Raw genomic sequence first — 26733 nt, 5'->3', positions numbered from 1 at the left:
AAACATCTGATCAGCAAAGAAAAGCAGGTTTAAGAAGTATCAAACCAGAAAGTTAGACCTGCCAAAAGTCCACTCAGAACTCAAAGATATTAAAAGTGAACAGCACAAGATTAAAATTAACTAAAGTATCATCTACAATAATTAAGGGATTATCTCAATACCACCTCCAAATTCAGTGGCTGTTCTACAGGTCTTAAATAACTTAATGCAAGTGGCGGGGACCAGCCACACATTTGAGAAATCTAAAATTCATGTAATGCAGAGAAGTCAGAGTCATTATATTAGTCACAATTTTCATATGAGTTAGTGTGTGAAATCCTGGACTAGTAGCAAATAATACTCTTCTAAATTGGGGACTGCACATGGCTGAAAAAACACTAAATAAAATGTATTTAAAAGAAACTAGCAAAACTGATTGCGTTTTCCAACCTAGATCACTAACATTTCTCATATGAAGTGTGGTGAAGGCATTGTCTAAAAGAAAGGCAGCAGCTTATTTTGCTGAAAGGAATGTATCTGTCTGGAGACAAACTACAAATAACATTTCTCAAAGATAACTTGACCCATACAAATTTACTATTTTCATGAATGACCCTAGCACAAAAGTGAAGAGTTTGTGAGGTTTCCCAATTACCATTAATACACAGAAAGACCACACCATTATATCCTTCTAGGCCATTTATTTCTGAGTAATAACAGAAATAGTATGAAATTTAACAGTACAAAATACAAAACTCTGTACTTTGAACCATATAAAAACCAAGTCAAAAGTTGGGAGCTCTTTGATTGGAAAATGACTAGGGAAGGGAATATTCTTGGTCTATAAATCTCTCATTTAGTTCGCTGTTGAACAAATATTCCATTACATCATCCAATAGTTCACCATTGCTGCTATGTGCACATAGCAATAAATACAGAAAGCGTTTTATACACAACGCTAAAATCAGCAACATTGCAATGAGCCGTTACAAATCTTAACACCTGTAAATATAAGACCACACTGGTCTAGGTATATACAATCTAAAATAGAGCACTCTGCTTTTCAGAAGCTCCTTAATCTGACCAGTTATATCCCCAGGAATTTTAACTGGTTAGCTTCCACATCCACACTTGACAGAAGGTTTTCTCAAAGAACTCAAGCATTAAGTAATGTGTTATCACATGAGGTACGCATACAGCATTGCTATTCATAATATATATGAACTTGCATTTGTACTCGCAGATGACCTACTATAAAAATAATTTGCAATGTCAAGTTTACTTAGTTGATGTATTCTACCAAGTCTGAGTTTTAGCATCAAAAGCCTCAGTCTGGTTTAGCTCTGCAGGTTCCCTTTAGTTTTACAATAAAACTGGAGGTTGGAAGGGGAATAAGAGTAGTCAGATTACTTACTGTCTTAATAACAGTGACTGATGATTAATTTCACTGAGGAAAAAAAAAAAAAGGCAGTTTCCCATGAAATGGATCATCTTTTGATACATCAAAGTAACACACACCAACATATTGTTGTATAAATGAAGTTTTCTTGGGCAGCCCTACCCTGATCTTCACCAATCAAGTATTTTCTAGGGTGCACTACATCTAAGGAGCAATGGATTCTTTGGACGAGACTGATAGCTATTGGGATTTTTTTTTAAATTATTATTTTTATTTTTTGAGAAAATAGGTGGAAAAGGAGGAGTTGAAGGTAGCAAGACAGACTGCTCAGTTAAACTAGTCAGCCATAGATATTACTTACTAGATATTATCTCAAAGCCATCCCAGAAGTCACGCACTTTCACGTCTGAAATTATGGCACAGTTCCTGCAGTTCACCAAATCTACATCTTGATCTCCAAATTCCAGGCTGAAAGCTTCTGGTTTCCAAAGCTCTGACTTCAACTTCTTATGGACACCAGATACCAGCACGGGCTGAGAATACAAAGATGAATGCTTACTCCACCATAACCAAATTTCTTACACATGCAGCCAAACTTTCTTAAGAGCTGAGACTCCTGGCTACCATCATACAAAAGACACCATAAATCTATTTTCATCCATGTCTGGTTTTTGTGCATCAAACAAATAACCAGAGTCAAAGCAAACTTCAGTTCCAGGCCATGTGCAGTTGCCTTAGCAGTGGTATTGTATTAGACTTACTAAGGCAAGTGTCTTAGGTCTACACAGCAAGGTGCTGGCAGCAGGGGTTGGCTCTGTGAGATGAGGCTGGGAGCCACCCTATGCTGGACACAGATGGTTCCACCTGGCTCCAACAGACCCATCGCTGGCCAAAGCTGAGCCCATAAATGATGCTGGTGGCACCTCTGTCATAAAAAAGGGTAAAAAATGCTCCGCAGCTGCTGGGGGAGGGGAGGAAGTGAGAGAAATAACTCTGCAGACACCAAGGTCAGTGAAGGAGGAGGGGGTGAAGTTGCTCCAGAGATTCCCCTGCAGCCCGTGGAAGAGACCATGGTGAGGCAGGTTGCCCCCTTGCAGACTGTGGAGGACTACAGTGGAGCAGATATCCACACTGCAGCCCATGGAGGACCCCACACTGCAGCAGAGGGAGATGCCCTGAAGGAAGCTGCAGCCCTTAGAGACCCCATGCTGGAACAGGCTCCTGGCAGGAGTTGTGGCCCTTGGAGAGAAGCCCAAGCAGGAGCAAGTTTTCTGGCAGAAACTGTGGCCCATTGGGGACCCACACTGGAGTAGTCCATTCCTGAAGGACTGCAGCCCATGGAGGGGGCCCATGCTGGAGCAGTTCGTGAAGGATAGTATCCTGTGGGAGGGACTCCACACCAGAGCGGGGTAAAAGTATAAGGAGGAAGGTATGAACTGACCGCAACGCCCATTATTCTCCATCCCCACTGTGCTGCTCTGAGGGGCGAGGAGGTAGAAGAGTCAGGGATAAAGGAGTAAAGTTCAGCCTTTGGGATGAAGGAGTGGGTGGCAGTACGGTGTTTTTAGCTTTGTTCCCCACCATTCTACTCTATTTTTAATTGGCAATAAATTAAATTACTTTTTCACAACTTGCATCTGTTTTGCCTCTGACAGTAACTGCTAAGTGATTTCCCTGTCTTTATCTTGACCCACAAACTTTTCCACCTTACTTTCTCCCCCTGTCCCGTTGAGAAGGGGGAGTGAGAGAGCAGCTGGGCAGGGGTCTGGCAGTCAGCCAAGGTCAATCCACCTGTGGAAGTACAGTGGGTGTTGAGTCCCACCACCTCTCCTTTTTTTTAGCACAAATGCAACTATCACTAGAAACAGCACTTGTAGTAAAGCCTTCTCATATGAAATTTTCATATTTTGATATGAACTTTTTAACTATTTAACTCATTCTTTATGTATAATCATGGATCATCATTAATTCCCTAGTACAAAACCAAGTAGCAGAAAAGTAGCTGTTCACTTGCAAAAGGGGTTTTAAGATGTATAGGCTAACCAAGTATATACATTCCACACTGAGATTTGAGAGGCCTCTCCCTATAAATGCTCAAGGCATTTGCTAAACTAACAATACTAGGAAAGGGTATAACAGACAATCCTTCTAACACTCGCCAAGACCTCCTCATTTCCTCTCACCCTGCAATCTCTCTAGAGAGAGTTATAAGACTTGTGAGAAAAGGAAGAGTATGAAGTGAACTTGCACGTGGACTACACCACTTAAAGAACTCTAGGTTTACTAACTGCTACCTATGTTCAAATGACAGTTCACATGTCTATGCAAGTTTGAATCAATTCCAAGCTGTGTCCTATACATTCACTATGATCTGAAGGTAGATCTTGGGTTTATTCATGTGAAGAGCTCAGTTCAACCCTGAGGAGCACAGATGCCCCTAGATGTTCTCGTAGTATCAGCGTGTTAGGAAAAGATACCTACAGAGCTATAGACAAACAACTCCAAAGTTATGTTGCTTAAAAACACTCCAGTAACAAACCACCGCTTCACCTGGATTGCTCAATAGCCTCTAACAGGACCAGTATCCATTTTAGTCCCTAAGTGAGGACAACTATTCATTCAGAAATGAATGAAAGAATAAAAACAAAAACAAAACCCAACTTTGGGGATAACAGAAATGGCTTTGGTTTTCAAATATAACACAAGATAGCCCTTAAGTTCTAGAACGCAGCAATGAAACCTCAACTCCAGAAGACTGAAGTTTAAGAAAACAAAAAGGGGTTGTTACTTTACTCCTGTCAACTTCACGAAAAAAAAAAAAGGCAAAAAAACCCCCACAGAACCACAGAAACATTTAGGTTGGAAGGGATCACCCTCACGCTAAAAAAAAAGTGTTTTCTTGTGTTCACATTGAACTTCATGGGTTTTAATTTGTGCCCATTGTGTCTTGTCCTGTCAGCGGGCACTGCTGAGAAGAGTCTGGCTCCCTCTTCCTCATTGCATTTCATCAGGTATTTACACCATTAATAAGATTTCCTCCCCACACTCTCCCAAGCTTTCTCTCCTCTAGGATGAACAGTCCCAGCGCCCTCAGCCTCTCTTCACACAAAACATGTTCCAGTCCCTTAATCATCTTTGTGGCCCTTCGCTGGACTTGCTCCAGTAAGTCCACACCTTTCTTGTACTGGGGAGCCCAGAACTGGACACAGTACTCCAGGTGTGGCCTCTACCAGTGCCAAGTAGAGGGGATCACTTCCCTTGACCTGCTGACAGCACTCTTCCTAATGCCACCCAGGACGCCACTGCCCTCCTTTGTCGTGAGGATGCATTCTTGGCTCACCTCCTTTGTCCACCGGGACCCCAAGGTGACCTCCAGGCAAAGCCACTTTCCAGCCAGTCACCCCCCAGCATGTACTGCTGTAGGGTGTTACTCCTCCTGAGGTGCAGGACTTTACATTTTCCCTTGCTGAACATCACGAGATTCTTCTCGGTGCATTCTCCAGCGTGTCCAGGTCCCTCTGAATAGCAGCACAACCATCTGGTGTATCAGCCCTTTCTCCTAGTTTTGTATCATCTGTAAACTTGCTGAGGGTCTATGAACTCTGTCCCATCTAGATCATGAATGAGGATGTTAGATAGTACTCAACCCAATACTGACCCCTAAGGTACAACACTAGTCACTGCAATCACAACCCTCTGAGCATGGCATTTCAGTCAGTTTTAAATCCACCACACTGTCCACTTCTCTAGTCTGTACTTCAACAGTTTATCTGATGACATTATGATAGCGTCAAAAGCCTTATTAAAGTTAAGATAAAAAACATCAAGTGCTCTCCCCTCACCCACCAAGCCAGTCGTCTCATCGCAGAAGGCTATGAGGCAGGTTAAGCATGATTCAACCAGCATTCCTGAGCCCCTCTTCAGGACCGTATCCCATGGGATTCTTCCAAGCAGATATCTGAAAAGGTGGAAGCCTGCTCTCCTGAAGCCCAAGTTTGTGGCCTTGCTTTTTGGCTTTGCTTCCTCCTCTCAGGATCCTGAAGCAAACCCCACCATCTGATAGTCCCTGCAGCCAAAGCTGTCCCTTACCTACACATCAACAACCAGTTCTTCTTTGTAGGTAAGCATGAGGTTCAGCAGAGCACCCTTCCCTAGTTGGCTCCTTGATCAACTGTGTCAGGATGTTGTCATCAACACACTCCAGAAAACTTCAGGAGTGCTTGTGACCTGTTGTATTGTTCCTCCAGCAGATTATCAGGGTGGCCCCATGAGGCCCAGGAAATGTTAACATAGGGCTTCCTCCAGTTTTCTGAAGACGACCTTATCACTTTTTCTTGATTAGGTGGTCTGTAGCAGATCCTTGCCACAATGTTGCCCATGTTAGTCTGCTCACTAATCCTGGCCCATAAAACTCTCAAACAGCTCATCATCGGTTCCTCTGCAGTTTCATGCATTCCAGCTGCTCCCTGACATAAACAGCAATCAATGCTCCCTCCTCACCTTCCTGACTTGTCATTCCTGAACTGTCCTTCCTGAACAGCCTGTACCTATCCCTAGCCATACTACAGTTGCATGAGCTATCTCACCACTTCTCTGTCATACTAATGAGACTGTGGCCATGTAACTGCACACTAATTACTCCTGTTTGTTCCTCATGCTGTATGCGTTAGTGTACAGGCACTTCAGAAAGACACCTAGTCACGCTGATTTCCCAGAAACACTCTAAGAGCTTTCCTCACAATACTGTGATGTACACAGTTCCTTACTTATGTGCATATGCTTGATGTGGACATCTTTCATCCCTGTTTTCTTGAGTATGAGATTTCTCCTGTTCACCCCATGCTGCTTGCTTGCCAACCCAAATCAACTAATTCCTTTCCTGATCACTGGTCATACTCTCTGAACCTTGTCATTCCTGGCTTACAGCTCTCCTAATTGGGTTAGCCAGCCTGTTGGCAAAGGTGCTTTTGCCCCACTTAAATGGATCCCATCTCTTCCAAGCAGTCCTCAATCCTTGAAGAGGTTCCCATAACCATAAAACCCAGAACCCTGCTGTCAAAACCAGCTGGGCAAACAATGGTTGACATGCAGGATCAGTCCATCCCTGTACCCCTCTCTGGCAGGATTAAGAAAACCACCTGGGCGCCATGACCTTGACCATTAGTCCCAGAGCCATACAGTCATTCTTGATACTGTCCAGGTCTCCCCAGTAGTTTTGTTTGTGCCAATACAGAACAGCAGCAGAGAGTAAATGTCTGAGGGACAGATAAGTTTTAGCAGTCTTTCCACTATGTCCCAGTGTGAGGCCCTGACAAGCAGCAAACCTCCCTAAGATAACAGAGCTGATCCTAAGTTTAAATATATTCCCTGATACCAGGAGGAATTGTAACATTAAGGCAATGGAATGGTTTTAATCATATTCTACAAAAACCTAGGGATAATGGATGAGGAGTAGAATAACAGTACCTTTAACAGGATGGGCAGAAACTGCTGCCAGGTAGACTTTAAGCTGATGGATAAACTAGTCGTCTTCAGTCCAGGAAAATAATGACAAATTTTGATCCCTGCTGTATACTCACTTGACCACTTGAACATAGCAATTAAAAAAAAAAAAAAAAAGAAATCTACTTAAACTAGTAGAACCCTTCCAGTTATTAAGCAGAGAATTTCTCATGGAAGAAAGAAAATGTTCTCTCTAGTGAAGAACACAGCTAGAGTTGCAAGATAAAAGGATAGAGGAGTTGGTTGGTACGCATCTCGTGCAGATCTGCTCTCAGACTACAGGGAGAAAACAAATAAAACCTTCCAACTCTGCCCCAAATCTTCAGTATCTCAAGAAAGAGAACACCTAGCATGAAAATTCAGAAAAGAACAGGTTGCTATAGGATGAGAATCCTGACAGTATCCCCAGATGAGCAACGACCATGTCCAAGAGAGCAAAATACCCTTGAACAGCTTAAGAAAGAAATAATCCTATGGCCTCTCAGTGACTTCTGGGATAAGACAGAGTTTAACGTATTTCTGACAATTTCTAAGACAAAGTTGAAAAATGTTGCTCTTTCTGCACAGCACAGAGTGCCATTCATTATCCAGCCATTAAGGGAAAAGAATTTTCTCTTTTAATGATTTGGGATGCTACCATGGCTAAGATAGTCATGTGGCTCAAATCTAGTGTCTAGCGTGCATTTATTGCGCTAGGGAGGGTAACTAAGAGGTTTTTTCTAACTAACCTTTTCCAGCCCACAAAATTGGAAGGGGAAGATGATTTGGGGAATGGTGGTGCAATTAATGTTCTTTGACTTCACTTTTAAAGGTGCAGCTGGGATGTACAGGAGGATGTTAGCCAAGGGAGAACTGCGACAGAACAGAGTTTGTTGAGAGAATCTCTGCTTGAAGAACTTCTGTTTAGAATAGCCTTGTCAAGACAGCAATGCCTGCCTGGGTCACCTGCTCTCTCTTGTGCAGGAATGAGAGGTTCAGTTAGATCGCTTTCCACATTTTAGCAGGGAACTCAAGCGAGTGCAAGACCGCTGGAGAATCCTTGAATACGCAAGGGACTTGCCTAGTCTGTTACTATACAAGGGGTCCTCTGAATGATAAAGTCATCCAAAAGCATCCATAGCACATCTTGGGGCAAAGCCTAAAACAGAGGGTCACAAATAGTACATGAGCATGACAGTTGTAGCCAGAGCCTCAGAATGTGCACCAACTTGGAAGGCAATGCACACTGCAAGCTACACATCTGACAGAAGATTGGTAATCACATCTCTAGACTCCAGAAAGAGCCTCTCAGGATTCATTAACAGTCAAGAACACCACAGCCACGTGCAGCATCTTGCACCTGGTGATTAACCAGTCTCATTTGCAGAGAAACTGACAAGCACATCTTTTACAAGTATTCCCAAAATATTTAGGATCCTCCTCAGAGAGACAGTATTATTTGCTGACAGAGAGGGTTAAGAAAATTATCAGAGTATACCGACCAGAAACTAAGGAGCTCTTTGCCAAATTAGGCAGATGACTGACGCCACAGGACTGCAAAATAATGATCTGAAATCCTTCATAAATCAGAAAGATGCAACAGGTTCAAAAGAGAGATGAGACCCCTGGGCACTCCAAAAAAATAATCAGGACAAGAAGATAACTGCAATTAGAGGGAAAGCTAGCAATACCAGCAGCAAGCTAAGTTTCTAGTCAGAGAAGCGAGGGTGTGCTGCACAGTAGCCTCTTCCACCTATTAGGACCTGGCTAGGGGAGTCAGAAACAGGAACTGGTAACTCTGTGGTTGGTGGTGCCACAGTCATCTCTGCAGTTCTCATGGCTACGTGCTAGTTATGCTTCTGCCCAAGGGACCCAGAAAATGTGCAGTCCCATGGGATATGCTAAACTTAATTGAAGAGTACTCTACTTCCAGCAGGAATGGAATCTGAGTGCCAAAAGAGGAACATGCAGCCTGATCTGTTCCTCCATCAGCGCTCAGCAGTCCAAACATCTTGTGAGCAACCACAAATAAGTATGCAATGTAAGTGCCAAGAGCATTAGCACATTAACAATGGAACAGCTGACAACAAGGACTTCTCCAGAAAAGACGATGAGGGACTTAACTGTCTCAGCACTCAATTCCGAGTAGTCAGTGAAGGTAACTGTGTCAGAGGTAGCTGCAGAACCAAGTGCCAAGAACGCAGTTTGAACACTGATGGACATCGTATGCTGTGAGAGCTACAAGTGCACCATCTCTGCAGCACAGCTACTCATCCATTTTTTAAGATTCAACTTGTCTGACCAGGCCAATCTTAATGACTTCCTGGAGAAGTCTAAGCTGTAGCACTACGGATTGAGATCTGAAGAAGTGGCTATGCTGGCAGCAGGTCTAAGGTCCAGTCTCTTGATGGAAGGTCTAATTGGTTGATGACCCCTCAGACAATCCAGGAGAACGCTCAATACACGAGATGTTGAGTTAAAAACAATACTTCTGTTCACACAGGCTGTAGGCTCAGGGCAAGACACTGCACCAAGGACACCCAAAATTTCAGCAGAAATTACTGTGTGCAGCACTTTTATTCTTGTAAATGCTGCAGCTGGAAGGAATGGACCTTTCCCTGAGGCTACAAAGCACCAAGCATGGGGAAGATGCTAGGATGAATGCAGGAAATCATAATGGATTCACTACTGGGCTGTAGTAGAGCAGGTTCGGCACAAACCACACCACAACTAAAAAGGGTGTCACTGCAAACACTCTCATACTGGTAAGCTGAGAAAAACTCAATGTGCAAGAGCACATGTGCTCAAGTCAGTGCAGCATGGAGCGGACAGGGCTGCTGTGTCCCCTCTTTAGAGCACTACAGCTGAAATCTTCATTCATCGTATTCACTCAGGAGCAACTGGCCAATGTTTGAATGGACTTGTCATTAACCAAGGTACAGGTTAAAATTCCAGGACACTTATAAGCAGTAAGGGTTGGCTATTTGTCATCACCCACCTGGCCTTGTTTCCAGCACTCCCTGAAGATTTTCCAGTTGTTTTTGTTGCTAGGATCATGAAGGCAAAGGAGTCTACCATCACACAGCCAAGAGTGGGAAGTGTGTGGATCCAGCACATTTAAGCCCATTACCATTTCCTTCACCTCTCTCTGTGTGTCAGCTAAATTACTAGCTCGTTTTGCAGCGTCAGACGTCTTCTTATTTTCCACCACAGAAGCAATGATATGGTCTAAGAAGTTAGGCAGGCTGGCTTTACCTTTGGCCCCCTAGAAGATGTAAATCCAGAGGTCAGTTTAGTCTTGCAACAGCGTACATATTAATGCATGTCTGCTCCCATCAGATCTTAGCCACAGACATCTTGCTATCAGAAAAACATGCAACAGTAAACAAATCAGCTCAGAGACAGGCACGTATCCAGTAAGAACAGCTATGGCCCTGTTTTATAATAATAAAGCTTAAAATAACCTGCTACAGGCTATCTAGAAAAATATTACAGCAAACAATCATGGAATAGAAAATTTAAGTGATCTAAACTCTGCTACTTTAATGGTAAAAGTGGTACATATTTTTCCTAACTTCATTAATATCTCAACTGTATTTCCCCATTTTCCTCATTCCATTATTAAGAAAGTGAATTCAATCCTGGCACAGGTAAGCTGACAAATACAGGAACATTAAATAAATGCTGACAGAGAGGAGAAAGTGCTTCCTGTATGTATAATGTTAATAGAACCATTAGTAGACAGCCTCTCTGGTTGTAGCATCCATGCTCCTCAAGGGATGTTTAAAACTCCTCAAGGGATGTTTAAAATTCAGAAGATATTAATGACACAATCTTAAATTGTGTTCTTAACTTAAAAAAAAAATAAATCCTGCCTATAGGCCTTACCTATAGCAAGACACTTCAGAAACTGAATATATTTCATAGATTCAACAGAAGATAAACACTAACTGGATTGTTATTCACAAGACATCTATGGGAGGGAACAGGGGTGTGACAGATTTCTGACAGCAAAGAGCTTCTTGTTCTAGCCAAAAAAACCCAACCAACCCTCCCCTCCCAAGAAAACCCCCTCAAAACCAGGGACTGGAAGCTGAGTGAACAGTAACAGCTAAAAAATATTACTGGAACAATTTTGCCATATTCTTTAAAACTAAAGTTCGATAGACAGAAAATTTACCATATGCAGAGGTATCAATGTAAAACATAACACTACTCATAACTGAAGATGTTCACTCAGTAAAAAATATCCATGGAATTATAGAAGAGTCTAGGTCAAAAAGAAGACATAGAGATCATTTGGTATAACTTTCTGTTGAAATCAGGTTAAGTTACCCTGGGCTGGGTCAAGCTAAACCTTAACTTCTCAGGGAAGGAGATTATATCACTTCTCTGGGCAGCCTATTCCACTGCTTGAATGTAAAGTGAGAATTTTTTCTTATATCCAGATAGAATTTCTCCTGAAGCAACTTGTGTCCATTGCCTCCTACCGTGCATCCTTGTGAAAGGAGTACCTCCATATTCTCTACGACTACCTTTTAGATACGGTAATATTGATCAGATCCCCAAAGCATTCTCTTCTCTAGGATAAAGAGAACCAGTTTCTTCAACCTTTCTTCATGTGTCAAGCTCTCCAATGTTTTAATCATTCTTCATGGCCCTTCACTGGACCTCAATTTTTCAGTGTCATTCTTCAACTGGGGAGACCAAAACTGGAAACAGTGTTCCAGGTGTGGCCTAGGAAGTGCTGAGTGGAATAATCACATTCCTTGGTGTTCTCCAGCTGTATATGCTTCCTGATGCAGCTCAGGACAGTTTGCCTTCGCAGCTGCAAGGGCACAATGCTGACTCATGTTCAGCATGCTGTCCCCTAGGGCCCTGGGCTCCTTTCAGAAGGGTTACACCGCTGCTGGTCAGACCCCAGCCTGTACTACTGCTTGGGATTATATTAGTTTTCTACAGCCTGTCTTATGCAAGTAAGACCAGATCATAACATCATCCACTTACGATGGTCTTAAAAATGTACCTTTACGCTGACTCTCTAGAGGCCATGAAATAGGTAATATGCAGTTTAACTACTACAGTCAGGGCTAACTACTCTTCACAACGGAATGGCAACGATCCAGAAACATCAAGATGATTCTCTTCATGAGCAGCAGTCTATTATTCCTCGCAATTTGACTGACACAACTGCTGTTTCTCAGGTACATTTTGTTCATATACATTCTACATGAAGCATCCAGGCATTCAAGTGGAGGATTGGACCAGAGTTCCCCACAAGTCCTTTCAAATCTAAATTACTCCGTGAAGAGCAGAAGCCAAGAAAGTGAAAAAAGACATTACACAATAGATCTTATTCAATGTTGTCAGAGAATGCATAGAGTTGCAGCAACAGGGATACAAGCTGAGACAGGCCCTCTGAAGTCTTGAAGGAATAACTTGCTTTAAAACAAGTGATCACAATGTCTTTGCCTGTGCTCAGTGATGAGAGGGGACGGGGGGTGGAAGTATTATTGGATTCACTTTCCTGTAGCAGTGATGTATTTTCCCATATAGCCATACAGTTCCCTCTGCCAAACCCAAACAACGTGAACTGTTATTAAGGTTCCATCCTTCCAGCCTGATATGGAGGAAAAAAAAATTCTGCTATGAGACAAGCCATTTCATCATCTTCCTCATTCTATCTGCCTAAGCTTTTAGAGAAAGTATTCTCCAAGAAGAGCTAAGCCTTGATAAATTCCACAGAATCTATCCTTCTCTTAAACTAAATGCTTTTAACATTTCATTCAAATACCATTGATTTGTTCAGGTTTTTTAAGGTTATTTCCTCCAAAACTGATTAAAGAGAAACAAAGTATGCTTATTGCAGAATAAGCATCCAGAAATAGCAACTACACCCTAAATTCACATTCTATCCTAAATGCATTTCAAGTACACCTAAGTTGTTTTAAGAAACTGGTTTGCTCATAGCTTTTTGTCTGTCTGTGGTATGCTCTTGCAATAATTTGAGATGTAGAATTTAAAGTGAGCTTTTATAGCGGTGCTGATTATCAATTAAACAGTTTAAAGGCTATATTTAACTCACTCTCTTGGTCTCTTGCAAGCAATAGCTTCTCCACAACAGTAGTAAATCAAACGACAAACTACCAATTAGCATCAAAGTTCTCTAAAACTTTGTGGGGTGGTGAGTTTTGGTGAGATATTGCATTTGTTTCAACATTTAAGCAAAAGATACTATAAAAACATTTAGATGAAAACTGTTAGATCATCATGAAGTTCTTTCCTAGAACAGATATCATTGAAGGAATAAAAAATTATTTACCGTAGAAGCTGCAGAAAAGACCGGAGGAAAGGGGATTCCTGTGTCTAATGGGACCTGAGGAAGTTTTCCTGGCCCTGTGTGTAGCAGATCTCTGAGGCTGGAGCCTTCAGCTTTGTTGCTAGATGTCACTGGGCCCAACAAGAGGCTATTAAACAGCTTTGGGGTTAGTGGGGAAACCTTTGTACTGGTGTTGAAGGAATCCAATCCAAAGGGTGAATGGGATTCTTTATTAAGCACTGACCTCAGTGATCCTGATTCTGCAAGATAAGTATCAACATTGGGGGGAAAAAAAAGGAAAAAAAAAAAGGGAAAAAAGAAAAGAAAAAAAGGCAAAGTTTAAATGATCATGAAGTTCTCTGAAATTATTTGCTCTTGCATTAAATAGGATATTGACAAAATCTTGTGGTAAAGGTAAATTATCACTGCAACAGTGAATGAGGCACCTCAAAGATAATCAAAGACACCATATACTTCAGATAGGCTTTACCATTTGTACGCCATTAAAGTTTTGAACAGCACAGTAGATCTGATCTGAAAGTGCTTGATACCCATGAAACCACAACTTTGTAATACGCTCAATTAAAAAACATTTCCTTGACTTTCCCAATTAATGTTTCGATATGAAATATTTCAAATTTTAATTGTAGTCAAAATATTACAGTCACTAAACCCTGCGAAAGTAGCGAAAGAGTCATCAACATTTAACATTGTCATATAAAGTAGTTCTTGCTAGATATATGGACAGGAATAAATCCTCTGTTAGTCATGCTACATCTGACAACTGGGATGTGTATTCCGTAAACAGTTATTTCATATTGAGAATCACACTCAAACTATTGAGTATTAAAGAAGTTCTAAGCTTTCATCTGACCCTCCAAGTGGGCTCTCCTCTCTCAAATCCTTGGAAATGCACTATTCACGTAGCACACAAAACAGCTTTATTTACTTCAATAGTTATAAAGTGACAAAGCTGCATCTGAAATTAATTACTACCATTTTACATCAGGATACCAGCTGCTTATTACTTAGAAAATAAATAAATGAACTGGCACTGAAATAAACTGCGAGTGACAAGACAGTATTTTTATCTTCAGCTGTATCATCATCTTTCCAGCTTTAAGTATTCCTAAGCCTGTAAAAGAAAACTGGTTCTAAGAGGCAAAGGAAGAAAAATGACCATGTTCTTTTCTGTTTAGGGCTAGGCACTCTCACAAAGAATAGCAACCAAGCAGTAGGTTATCATTTATCTTTTAATTCCAACCCCAGAGGGCATGTCTTCTGCTCACCTTTTGTTTCTTCTTTTGCTTTTTGCGTTGCTAAATCTGCAAGCCAGTGTAAGGCTGACGATGGAGCTGTTTCTGGACAAAGTGGTCTGTTAGTCTTTATTTCACCAGTGTTATTGGTTGGTAACATCTCTGTTTTTGCAGATTCTTCTATCCTACTATCAGTTGCTTCAGATTTTGGAACAGTGTCCATTTCTAGTTGCCCCACTCCTGCTGTCCCTGCTCCAGTGGAAAAGGTGCTCTCGTTTCCAGAGACTGATGCACTAGGATTTACAGTCGGAAGCTAAAACAAAAATGTAAACAACTGCTAAATGTTGAATAAAGGGAAGAGTTCAACTTGGGAGATATTTTAGTTATCCAATGCATTGGGTTTTGTTTGGTTTTGTTTGTTCATTTGCTTTAAGCGCACAGTAGAGTTCCTTTATGCTTAACACAAACCCAAGCTTTTCTACTTCTTTTTTTACAGGAGGCCTTTTTGTGTGAACAGTAACAGAACTGCTCTACAGTCAGCGTAACATTCAGGAACCTTAACAAAATAAATACACACGTTGCAAGCTACTCATAGTGGTTTGTTTTAAGATACAGCATCAACATGAATGGCTTCTTACCCAGCTTCTACATAAGAGTATTAGCCCAAATATCCACTTGGTAAATAACAGTTGCAGCACACATCCTTGAAAATGTCCCAGAAGATTTTTGCTAAGCTAAAACACTCAGAATACATATAGAGAAAATAAAGTTTGTGTTTCACAATAGATTAGTCTAAAGGATCTAACGTTTTAATAGATCTTAAAAATGTAATGTCAAACAAGGTAATTTCAGCCTCAGATTACATACCTGTGATATTCCATTAGTGACAGCTGGTCTCAACACTGATTTGTTCTGCCGGTTAATACATGGACAATTGGCTTTAATACCCCATTTGCCTCGTGCTGCATGAACCATATCTCCAATATTGTAAAGCGCTTGAAATAAAGTTAAAATCTTTTAATATCACATGTAAAGAAATCTAAAAACAAGGCCTTAACTATAATATATATTCAGAGGGGGTGGGGTTTTTTTAGTATTACTTCTAAGTATCTTCAGGATCACATGCTATAACAAGACACTCGTCTCTTAATAGTGTGGAGAACTGTGTTAACACTAGACTCACGATGTCACTGAGAGGCTGTCAAGCCTGACAAATCCTACAGGTTATCATCTGCTCCTCCTATTCCATGTAGGGTCCAATGATACTGCAATGAGACAACTTTGAACCATCAAGAGAGACTATATAACCCTTGGAGCAATGTTAAAAGGATCTGGAGCACAGGTGGCATTCTCCTCTATCCTCCCAGTAAGGAGGAGGAGGTAATGAATTGAACAGGTAAATGCCTGGCTGCACGGCCAGTGCCATACTCAAGATTGTGGCTTCTATGATCACAGATCTACCCTTGAGAAGCCAGGTCTCTTGGGAGCTGATGGGATTCACCTGCCCAAGCAGGGCCAGAGAGTCTTTGCCAACAAGTCAGCCAGACTTACACGGAGAGATTTAAACTAGATTTAGTGGGGAAAGGGGATGGAGATTTGAGCAACAGAGAAAAGCCCGGGGCTGCTGATGTATTAGGAACCAACAGGGAAACACCTATGAAATGCCTCAAAGGAATTTGGGCACATTCCTCTCAAGAGGTGACAAGGTTGATAGGCCAGCTGAAGTGCCTCTATGTACCAATGCATTCAGCACAGGTAACTACAGCAGGAGGAGCTGGAAGTCATTGTGCAAGTAAAAAGCTACAATTGGATGAATCGCACAACTGGAGCACTGGGGGGGGTTGCTCTCTGCGTAAAAGAATGGGTTGACTGCACAGAGCTATCCTTGAAAAAACAGTGATGAACAGGTTGAGAGCTTAAGGGTAAAAACTAGGGGCCAAGTCAACAAAAGAAACCTCACTGTTGGTGTTTATTACAGGCCACCCAACCAAGGGAAGCCTGTTGACAAAGCGTTCTTACTTCAACTACAGGAAGCATCATGCTCACAGGCTCTGAACTTGATGGGGAAATTCAATCACCTTGACACCTGCTGGATAAGCAGCAGAGCAAGCTGTAAACAGTCAAGGAGACTTTTGGAGTGTGTTGAGGATAATTTCTTAATCCAGGAGACAGACAGCCCGACCAGAGACGCATTACTGGACATGCTGCTCACCAACACAGAACTAACCAGAGATGTCAAGATTGGTGGCAGGCTGGGCTGCAGTGGTTGTGCCATGTACGAATTCACAATCTTGAGTGATATGAGCCAGGTGAAGAGTAGAGTTCAGGACACTGAATTTTAGGAGAGCAAACTTTCAGTTGCTTAAGGAATTAGCATATGCCCCCCCCTGCCCCAGGAAACTGCCCTCAAGGACAAAAGGAGCCAAGGAGAGCTTACAGCTCTTTAAGAACATTTTTCTTAGAGTGCAAGAGCTCTTAATTCCCACATGTAAAGAGTCAAGCAAGGCAGGCAGGAGAACAGCATGGGTCAGTAAGGACCTCCTGGTCAAATTAAAATGGGCAGTCAGGTACAGTCCCCAGTAACTGGAAAAAGGGAAACATCACACCCAGTTTTAAAAAGGGTAAAAAAGGAGGACCCTGGGAACTACTGACCAGTCAGCCTCACCACAGTGCCCAGTAAGATCATGGAGCAGATTCTCCTGGAAGACACGTTGAAACATATGGAAGACAGGGAGGTGATTAGAGACAGCCAACACAGCTTCACCAAGGGCAAATTATGCCTGACTAATCTAGTGGCCTTCTTCAGTGGAGAGACTGCATCACTGGACACGGGAAGGACTACAGATGTCATCTACCTAGACTTCTGTAAGGCCTTCAATACAGTCCCCCAGAATATTCTTGTAGCTAAATTGGAGAGATATGGTTTTGATAGATGGACTATTCAATGGATAAAGAACTGGCTAGATGGCTGTGTCCAAAGAGTTACAGTCAACGGCTCTATGCCCAAATGGAGATCGTTAACAACCAGTGCCCCTCAGGGGTCCATACTGGGACAGGAACTCTTCAGTTTCTTTATTAATAACATAGACAGCAGAATCAAGTGCACCCTCAGCAAGTTTGCAGATGACACCAAGCTGAGTTGCGTCTAGCAGTTGATATGCTGGAGGGAAGGGATGCCATCTAGCAGGACCTTGACATGCCTAAGGAGTGGGCCCACATGAACCTCAGGATGTTCAACAAGGCCAAATGCAAGGTCCCACTCCTGGATTGGGACAACCCCTAATATCAATACAGGCCAGGGAGAGAACAGACTGAGAGCAGTCCTGCGGAAAAGGACTTGGGAATACTGGTAGATGAAAACTTAGATATGAACAGCAATGTGCACCTGCAGCCCAGAAAGCCATATCATATCCTGGGCTGCATAAAAAGAAGCGTGGCCAGCAGGTCGAGAGAGGTGATTCTTCCCCTCTGCTCTACCCCACCTGGCATCCTGCATCCAGCTCTGGGGTGCCCAGGACAAGACAGACATGGACCTGTTGGAGCAGGTCCAGAGGAGGGCCATGAAAATGATGAGAGGCCTCTCTCCTATGGCACCTCTCCTACGAAGAAAGGCTGAGACAGTTGGGGTTGTTCAGCCTGGAGAAGAGAAGGCTCTGGGGAGACCTTATTGTGGCCTTTCAATATAAAAAGGGGGATCATAAGAAAGACTTTTTACCAGGGCCTGTAGTGACAGGAAAAGGGGCAGCAGTTTTACACTGAGAGGGTAGGTTTAGACTGGACATAAGGAAGATATTTTTTACAATGAGGGTGGTGAGACACTGGAACAGGTTGCCCAGAGGAGTTGTGGATGCCCCCTTGCTGTAAGTGTCCAAGGTCAGGTTGGATGGGGCTTTGAGCAACCTGGTCTGGTGAAAGATGTCCCTGCCCATGGCAGGAGGGTTTAACTAGATGATCTTTAAAGGTCCCTTCCAACCCAAACCTTTCTATGATTCTATAATTTTTAGGACTAGTTATGTAAACAGTCAAGTAAATTGTCAGTACTGACTATTTACTTTCCCTCCCCCCAACAGAAAAGATGATGATCTTTCTTGCAAGTTCACCAAATTTACTGATACAACTAAAAACAGCTGAGCACAAGAAGTCACAGCTAGTATTAGGAGGGTGTTCACTTCAAACCCACAGCTTGGTCTTCCTTGGATTACCTTCCCTTCAAACCTTCCACTACAGCAAGTGAAAGTCTCCTCTAAATCCATGCTAGAAAATGTACCAGCTAGAACACTGACCATCTTAGTATTTTCTTCCACTTGCTTGCCCAGAATCAAGACAAAATTTGGAATTTTTTCCTTTCAGGTTTCAAGCATTACCTGTACCAGGAATGATCTGTGTCGGCATAAGATTTTCTGGTTCATGAGATTGACCCTTTGCACACTTCAGCCACGAGAAGACTTCCTCATCACCAATCTCCTCTGTCTCTGGAATAAAGACAAAAAAAGTAAAGTTTTGTACAAAAGTCACTAAAACTTTAGAATACAGAATATTGCTGTATCAACATTGTTTCTTTACAGTGCAGGAGGCTAACCTGCAGACGATCTCAGAAATAAACTATAAATACAGACCATCAGAACAGGACCTACAGCAACTTCTTTGCTTCTTTGGATTATAAAACTACCACAGTCATTTTCCCTTCATCTCTAGCAGCTTGTTATTTTCAATCACCTAAAAATCTTGGCTTCTAGCCTCAATTTTTAATTATCATACTCTTGTCCTCATTATGCTTTCTTAAGTTATAGGGTAATTCTAGCTTCTCTTGTCATCATCTCCCAAGCTTTTTCAGCAAAAAGTATCTGCAGATCAGCTCCAGGAAGAGGAAACTAAGCTCTCCTGTCAGCACATCTACTTAAAAAGCTAGCAAGTAGCAGACTAACAGTTTGAAAAGTAGTCTGACAAATTTATAATTCTTTAGATTTTAAGCCAAGTTGGGCCTACAAATATGTAGCCACATAAACTGCATGCCATTCTCTTCCTTTAAAAAGGTAGGGGGGGAAAGTTGAGTGGGGTAGAATATGAGAAGGATCATATAAAACTTCATTTCAGAGTCCTTTAGACCTGGTATAGGTTGTTTTTATGGCACAAAGTTCAGAAGCCTCTTGAGGCAAGTAATTGTATTTAAATAATGCCTTGGTTCTACATTTTGGTCCATTCCAAAATTTCAGACTTGATTAATAAATCAGAATTACAATACTGTTTTCAGGAAGGCATCATTGACAGGCAACGCACGTGCACACCCCCCCCCCCCCCACTATCATTAGACATTGTAAAATATCAATTTTTTTCAATGTTGACCTCCCTCTGTACATCACTGAGTAAAAAATTCTCCTATGCCCTGGACCTTTCCATTTTCACCTGGCATGGGTAAGGTTATCGTATTTATTTCCTTGATGTCAGAAGAAAAGGGGTTAAGCAACTATTGCCCTTAAATCGTGGACATCTTTATACCACATTCTGTCAGTGATATATTCAGTCCCAAATGCTTTTTCCAAGCATGTACAGTGCCAGATACAAGAAACTCTATTCTACTTACTTTCAACTATTTCTACTATACCCTGGTTAACCACACCTTAAAGATTGTTATGCTGTCTTCTGGTGTCTTCTGGCAGTAATTTCATATGCTTCATTATTATACTGGGTCTGGCTGGGATGGAGTTACTTTTATTCATAGCAGCCTGTGTGGTGCTGTGTTTTAGACTTGTGACCAAAACAATGCCGATAACACACTAATATTTTAGTTGTTGCTGAACAGTTTTTGCACAGTGTCCCAGTCTTCTCTGTTTCTCACTCTACCCGCCCCCCTTCCCGAGTGAATAGATTTGGGGGTGCACAAGAGGCTGGGACGGAACACCACCAGGCAGATGAACCAAACTAAGCACAGGGATGTTCATGCCATACCATGTCACACTCAGCAATAAAAAAAGAGAGGAGGGAGTTAAGGGGGTTAGCCATCTTTTGCTTGGGAACCTGCTGGGCAACAAACGGTCTGCCTCTGGGAGGTGGTGAGTGATTGCCTTTGCATCACTTCCTTTGTTGTCTTTTCTTTTTCTATTTCTCCTTTGTTTATTAAGCTATTTTTATTGTGACCCACAGGTTTTTCTTCTTTTACTCTTCCTCTTTCCTCAGTCCCAGTGCCATGGGGGAGTGAGCAAGTGGCTGTGTGGCGCTTAGCTGCCTACTGCAGCTAACCCACAACAACGATATAAAAATAGGGGACTTCACATTTTAAAAAACCCATTGCTTTTATAATCCATTCAGTGTTCTCTGGCACCTTTACCCATAACAAACAGACAGCAGTACTCACAGTTATTAACATCCAGCATTTTGTACATCTGCTCCATATAATAATGTAACTATCACTAATAGCCTTACACTTATTAAGATTGTCCATTGTCAGCACCCACACTACCAAAGTGGTCTCAATACAGTAAAATACACAAAAAAGCAACCAGGTATTCACTTTTGTAAACACAGTGTGCCTCTATTTGTTAGAAACTGAACTTACTGAACTTTTTCCTGAATTACAAACCTTAGTGCATCAAGGAATCAAAAAACAAAGAAAACTTTCCAATCTAACTCCTTGTTACAGAAAGGAGTTCTCTGCAATGTCTGCTTACTAGTTCATCTTGTGACAGTTCTAAACTGTTAAAATATTACTTAATTTTTCTTTTATACTCTGAGGAAAAGATGGAACTATACAGTAGTCTGTCTCAGTACACAGCCTACACCTGCTGATGTTGTAATTTTAATAACCAAATTCTAACCAAATAGATAAAACACAGGTATCTAAGGAAATGAAGAATGGAACAGCAGCATGTAAGACAGTAGTGCCAAAGTTCTAAACCTCCAGCCTCCCAAGCTGATACTCACTAACTCTCCCCCAAAACCTTCAGCAACTTCCCAGAAACTATCCCCACTGAAAGCCAACCAATTTGAAGATTACAGTGGGGGAAAAAAATCCAGTACTCACCGCTACGTGGACGATTCTTCCTCAGCCGGTAACAGTCCAGACAGACCCCAAAACCACACTTGCGACAAACCCAATGAATATTGAAGAGTGTTGTCTCACATACATCACACATTTCCCTCACGCCACGTACTGCTCGCTTCCATGCCACTTTCTCTATAAAGAGAAGGAACATTAGGAATTACTGCTTTGACATTTTGCATTACTCCCACCTAATTGCAGAGTATCACAGTAACATTGATAAAGAAACAATTCACGGAAACATGACTTGAGGGCAAAGCATAGAAACACATACTGTTTACATCCGTAGACACATTCTTTGAGTTGCTAGTCTTGCGACACTATTAAAATCCCCATTTCTAAGAGCAGGTAAGGTCAAGTCCCAAAATGCACACACTACAAGGAAATGGAGCACCTTACAGAGTTCTATAGTACCTGAATTTCAAGGAGCACTTCTAGAACTTACAGCAAAATTACAAAATTTCTGTGAGTTTTATGAACAAATAACATGAACTTATAAAACTATAAAGAACGCGTATTTAGTTTTACTAATTGGAGGCCTGTCAACTCTTCAGATTCTAAACCAACACATTGGCTGAGGAAGGGGAAGTCCTCTCCAAATGGCTGCCCTTGTACATTCCAGAAGCTAAAGGGAAAAAATCAGATAGTCAGAGCTATCCATGTGATAGGCTGAACTGGATACCTTTAGATAATTTTTTCTAGATGCACTCCCCTTCTAGGGGCAATGCTGGCACCTAGTTGCTCAGCTGAGTCCTTGCAGGCTGAATGCAGGTACTCCTCCCTCCCTACAAAACCCTGAGCTTTTATGTGATGCCCCTAGAGTATAACAGGATAGGAACATGTAAGAAAAGCTGCTCATTAAAGCATAACTGGTAAGCGTGATAAGTGTTCCGGACTTATTTCTATTTTCTTAGGAGCACAAGTCAGCTGATTTCTGCATATATTTATTGAAAAATAATTTAACGATGTCTGGGAAAGTTATCATTAGCTTCCTTGGTAGTAATGTTGCACTGATCCAAAAGAAAAATCCCAAATGCTGGTCCCACAATTACACACCCCCCAAAGAAGTGAATATAGCCTTCTCTTTGGAAGAAAAGGAGAAGCATTTTAACAAAAAATTATATTACACTTTCAACTCTATTCCACTGCATTGTACACACATTACACAGAGAAGATGGACAAAAAACACGTCAAAAGCCCAGCTTACGATGTGGCTCCACCATCATCATTGCCTCCTTCTCTGACATAACAAGCTGGCAGAACTGGTCCCCCACATTGGCAAGGATATATTTGGAAGTTTCCAGATCGATCCCCTCTGCAGGGGAGGAGGAAGGAATCCATAGGCTCATGGCATCAGGGTCACTCTGTTGTGGGTTCAAGAAACCCTCTACTCGTAGAATACCTTTCCGGGTAAATATCAGCCTGCCGAAAACAGGATGGAGTAATTTAGAAGCTGCTCAACCACCTTTAACTTATAATGCCATACACTATGTCTGAATATAAACCCAGAAAGGGGAAAATAGGCTTGAGCTGGAGTGCTATATTCTACAGCCAGTACAACTATTATGCAAATCCAGATAACACAGAGAATAAGGTACACAAAGGCAATGGCCACAAAACCCACTGGAATGAATCCCCAGGTCCCACAAGCATTGGTGGGAAATTCCACATACAGGAAATTGCTACAGCTTGGTAAGCCATTTCTCTATACTATTAATAGAAAGAGATGACAAAATTTGGGCTGCTGCATGATGCTGCTTGTAAAAATTCTGCACATTTCTCATTCTCTACTTTAATTCAGGAGGAAGTTATTTCCCAACTTTTGGGAAACCAGTATTTCAGTTTTGGGTAGGGCCACTAGCACTTGGCAACTGTTCTAACAGTTCATATTTCAAGACATACAAAAATCGTTATCGTACCTACTATTCTTGCCACTGCTCTCCACAGAGATGAGTCACTACTGTTTTATCAGTAGCTGTTGACCCTCCTAGTCTTCGTGTGGTAAAAGGAGTAACAACGTAAGTTACAGAACCCTGAATGTCTCCTGCCAATATTAAAGGTAACTTCATTTTCAAGCAAAACCAATCTTGTCTTTAACCTCAAAGCTAAATTAATTTTTAACAAGTTCAGGAAGAGAAGCAGCTATAATCCTTACTGGATGGGTGGCACATACTAAAAATTCACTTCATCCTTTATATGCCAGAAACTTAACAAACGTCTTTTTGGAAAAAGATGCACAGCACTTGCTCGAACAGGCAGTTAAAGAAGATGAAGAGAAGTATGACAGGTCAAGGAACAGTAAAATGTGTATGCAACAGAGAGAAAACACAGGCAGTGTTCTACTCCTAAAAATCAGTTCTGTACTCAACAAAACCTAGTCAAACATTAGCCTCATGCTGGCATTGTTTAGTTACTTGTTGACCAAATTAAAATTTTTTCTCTGTTCTGAACTCCTTACGAATGAGGGAGAGAACAGCAGTAAAATTCTACTCAATAAAGCAAATTCAATCTCCTGAGGCGGGACCTGGAGGCTTACTTAGTATCATATAGCTGTATCTTCCAACAGCAGCTCTTCCTACCCCAGTGAGGGAATTCCAGTCAGGTGATGCAGGGAAATGCAAGAAGACACTCAAAATCTTCATTATTGTACCCAAGCACATTAAATAAGTAAAACATAATTACTTTTTGCTTGGACATGGTCCAACCTCTGCACATAGACTACATATGAAGGAAGGAAGAATTTGAGCACCTTCTGAAATGGAAGAAGCGACATGCCACAGTTGAGTCATCCTGCTCTTGCTCCTTAAATTTGCGGTACCGCTCCAGACGGCACTCCCGGCACTTGTGCAGATGTGGAGCTACATTGATGCAAGAGCCATCCTGGAGAAAAGGCTCACCTGACTGCTTCAACTTCCTCACCTTACTCATATCTTTCAGCACAGACTGGCCAACTGGGTGAGGCAAAGTAGAAGTGAAAATCCATTAGCTAACAGCAACAGCAAAACATATTTTCAGAGATCTGTATGCTCATACCCATGCAAAACCAGTAAGACTGTTCAAGTCTGCAGCATATCACACTTTTGTCCTGACAAATATATGCTTAAACATTTCTCAAAGTGAACATCTTAATTCACATACAAGAAGCATTAAGGTTGAGCCTTGTAAATATCCTGTGTGCTGCCTACTGAGCATAAATGAGGTTTACACCTGTGGTTAGTTCACATAGTTCATCACACAGGAGATATCCCAGTATCCCACCTCCTTGTGCTTCCAAGACAACATGCATTCAAGTCATCACCTTTTAGGGGAGCTGTGCGAGGCCGGCCCTTTGGGGCTTGCTTCCCTTTTCCTTTCCCCAGCAGCAATTCAGCATTGCGCTCTGCATTGGGGCCTAGCTTTGCCATCAAGTGGTCTGGGATTCCCTTCATACAAGCCTTGGCCTGCAACTGGTCTTCAGAGTCACTCAAATCTGACAGGTCACTATTGGTACTGGAGTCTGAGTCTTGTTTGGAAGTCAAGCTCCGCTCATCCAGAGAGAACCTTTTCACAGCTTCAAAAGGGGCTTTGTTCTCCTGTGGAAACTCTGCCTGTGAAGAGAAAAAGCCAGGTGGATGTCTGCCAAACACATTAGAGAAAGTTTTCAGAAGAGGATTGTCCTGCTGCCCAGGCCCAACAGCTGGTTTTTCTTCTGTTGGGCTGGAGGAAAGTGTGGGCATCTCAATAGGCTGTGTCAGGTTGCTGGTTGGTGAGCTGGAACGGCCATTCCCTACAGTGGAAGGGCTCTGAACACCAGCAGCAACTGTTGAACCAGGAGCACTGGAGATCATCTTTGAGGAGTCAGTTGTTATAAACAAGGTTTTCTTCTTAGCTAGAGAAGAGTCTGTAGAGGTGAGTGATTCTGGCCAGCCAGAAGAGGCCTTATGACCCACAGGTGTAGAGGGAGTAGAAACCCCTGTCTGAGATGAAGATGCAAAGCCACTGAAAGGACTAAGTTCTGCTTTCTCAGCAAATGCCAGGAAAGGGTTTGAGGGTTCCTCTCTTGATAGCTTTGGGGGCTGTAAAAATAGGTTTTCATGACTATCTGGGGGACGAGTATTCAACAGACTTCGTGAAAAGGCTGGAGTAAGGGTAGGCATAGATTCCACAGGCAGCTTCCGCTCCACAGAACTGCCAGACTGGGGTCCTGGTTTAGTGTCCGCTGAAAGAATTTTACCTTTACAGATCCCAGTACCCACACTCTCTGCACACTGCTTGAATGAGTCCCGACTAGAGGCATCTTCAGTCAAGCTCTCTGAAATGACCGTGAAGTAGTTACTGGAAGGTAGATTTTGGGACATGCATTGAAAAAACAAGTTCTTGGACAGATCAGAATCTTTCTGAGCCTCTTGCCCAGTACTACAGCCAAAAGAAAATCCAGAAGGCTTGCTTTCTGGAGTCACCACTCCATTTGATTGGCTCCTTCCACCCCCAAATACCAAGGACTGGGAAGCACTTGGGATAGAGACTCCAAATCCAGAAGAAGCCAAAAGTGAATTTCGGGAACTCTGAAACAAAATTAAAAGCATTAGCCTATTAAAGCGTTCTTGTTTGATTCAGCAATACGTTGGTTCATCTAACTGCACAATTAGCAATCTACTATTAGAAACTTCCAGCAGAATTATTTACAATGAAGAAATTTCTTTAAAGATTCTGCTAGACTAATTTTTCCTACCTACAAGCTATTGAAACTAATGAGCTAATGGTGCCCATTACATACTAAAGACACATGGAGAAAATGAACACTTAATGTCTTATCATGCTTTAAACCAAAAGTGAGACACAAGACAAAGTGAACTGATTCACAGAAAAGCAAGTTATTTAAACTGCTGATTGTTTTAATTCAAGTCAGCAAGAAGGGAACCTTAATTGAAACTGCTTTTCAATAACCTCCCATCTTTCACCCTCCCCCAAGATCACCCTGATAAGCTTCTCCTACTTAACCAGCACCCTTGAAATAATTAACTTAGTTTGCAAAGTTAATTAAACAAAGAAAGCCCTCTAGCAGTTAGTGAACAAACTGTTCCTGGTCACAGCAAGCCACATTTGCTGACAGGTAGATAGATGCCTGTGATGTGGTGCCTTGCAGGGGATTACTCAGCAAATGTTAAGCACAAAGGGCTTAATTTTTATGATCTTCAAATACTGGAAAGCCTTCTGACTTGCAGATTTCTACTAGACCCGTAACTGTGATATGGAATATTCACTTGCTCTCTTCTCAAATCAC

General features: G+C 42.0%; 1 protein-coding gene across 2 annotated transcripts in view; it reads right to left on the bottom strand.

Moving 5' to 3' along the window:
• KDM3B (lysine demethylase 3B) overlaps positions 1-26733 on the bottom strand; it is a 72019-nt gene that overhangs the window by 12081 nt on the left and 33205 nt on the right. For both annotated transcript variants that reach the window (XM_069773052.1, XM_069773053.1), the window contains exons 8-17: positions 24769-26014; positions 24220-24421; positions 22678-22892; positions 21453-21605; positions 18799-18906; positions 15302-15429; positions 14468-14747; positions 13182-13438; positions 9858-10124; positions 1740-1911 (exon numbers count right to left, since the gene is read on the bottom strand). In XM_069773052.1, coding sequence (XP_069629153.1) covers positions 1740-1911; positions 9858-10124; positions 13182-13438; positions 14468-14747; positions 15302-15429; positions 18799-18906; positions 21453-21605; positions 22678-22892; positions 24220-24421; positions 24769-26014 — 3028 coding nt within the window. The remainder of the gene's footprint in view (positions 1-1739; positions 1912-9857; positions 10125-13181; positions 13439-14467; positions 14748-15301; positions 15430-18798; positions 18907-21452; positions 21606-22677; positions 22893-24219; positions 24422-24768; positions 26015-26733) is intronic.

Source organism: Haliaeetus albicilla, chromosome 27 (genome assembly GCF_947461875.1).
Source record: "Haliaeetus albicilla chromosome 27, bHalAlb1.1, whole genome shotgun sequence".
In the NCBI taxonomy this organism is placed as follows: Eukaryota; Metazoa; Chordata; class Aves; order Accipitriformes; family Accipitridae; genus Haliaeetus; species Haliaeetus albicilla.
The sequence above is the reverse complement of the archived record's forward strand: the minus strand, read 5'-3'. Positions and strand labels throughout refer to the sequence as shown.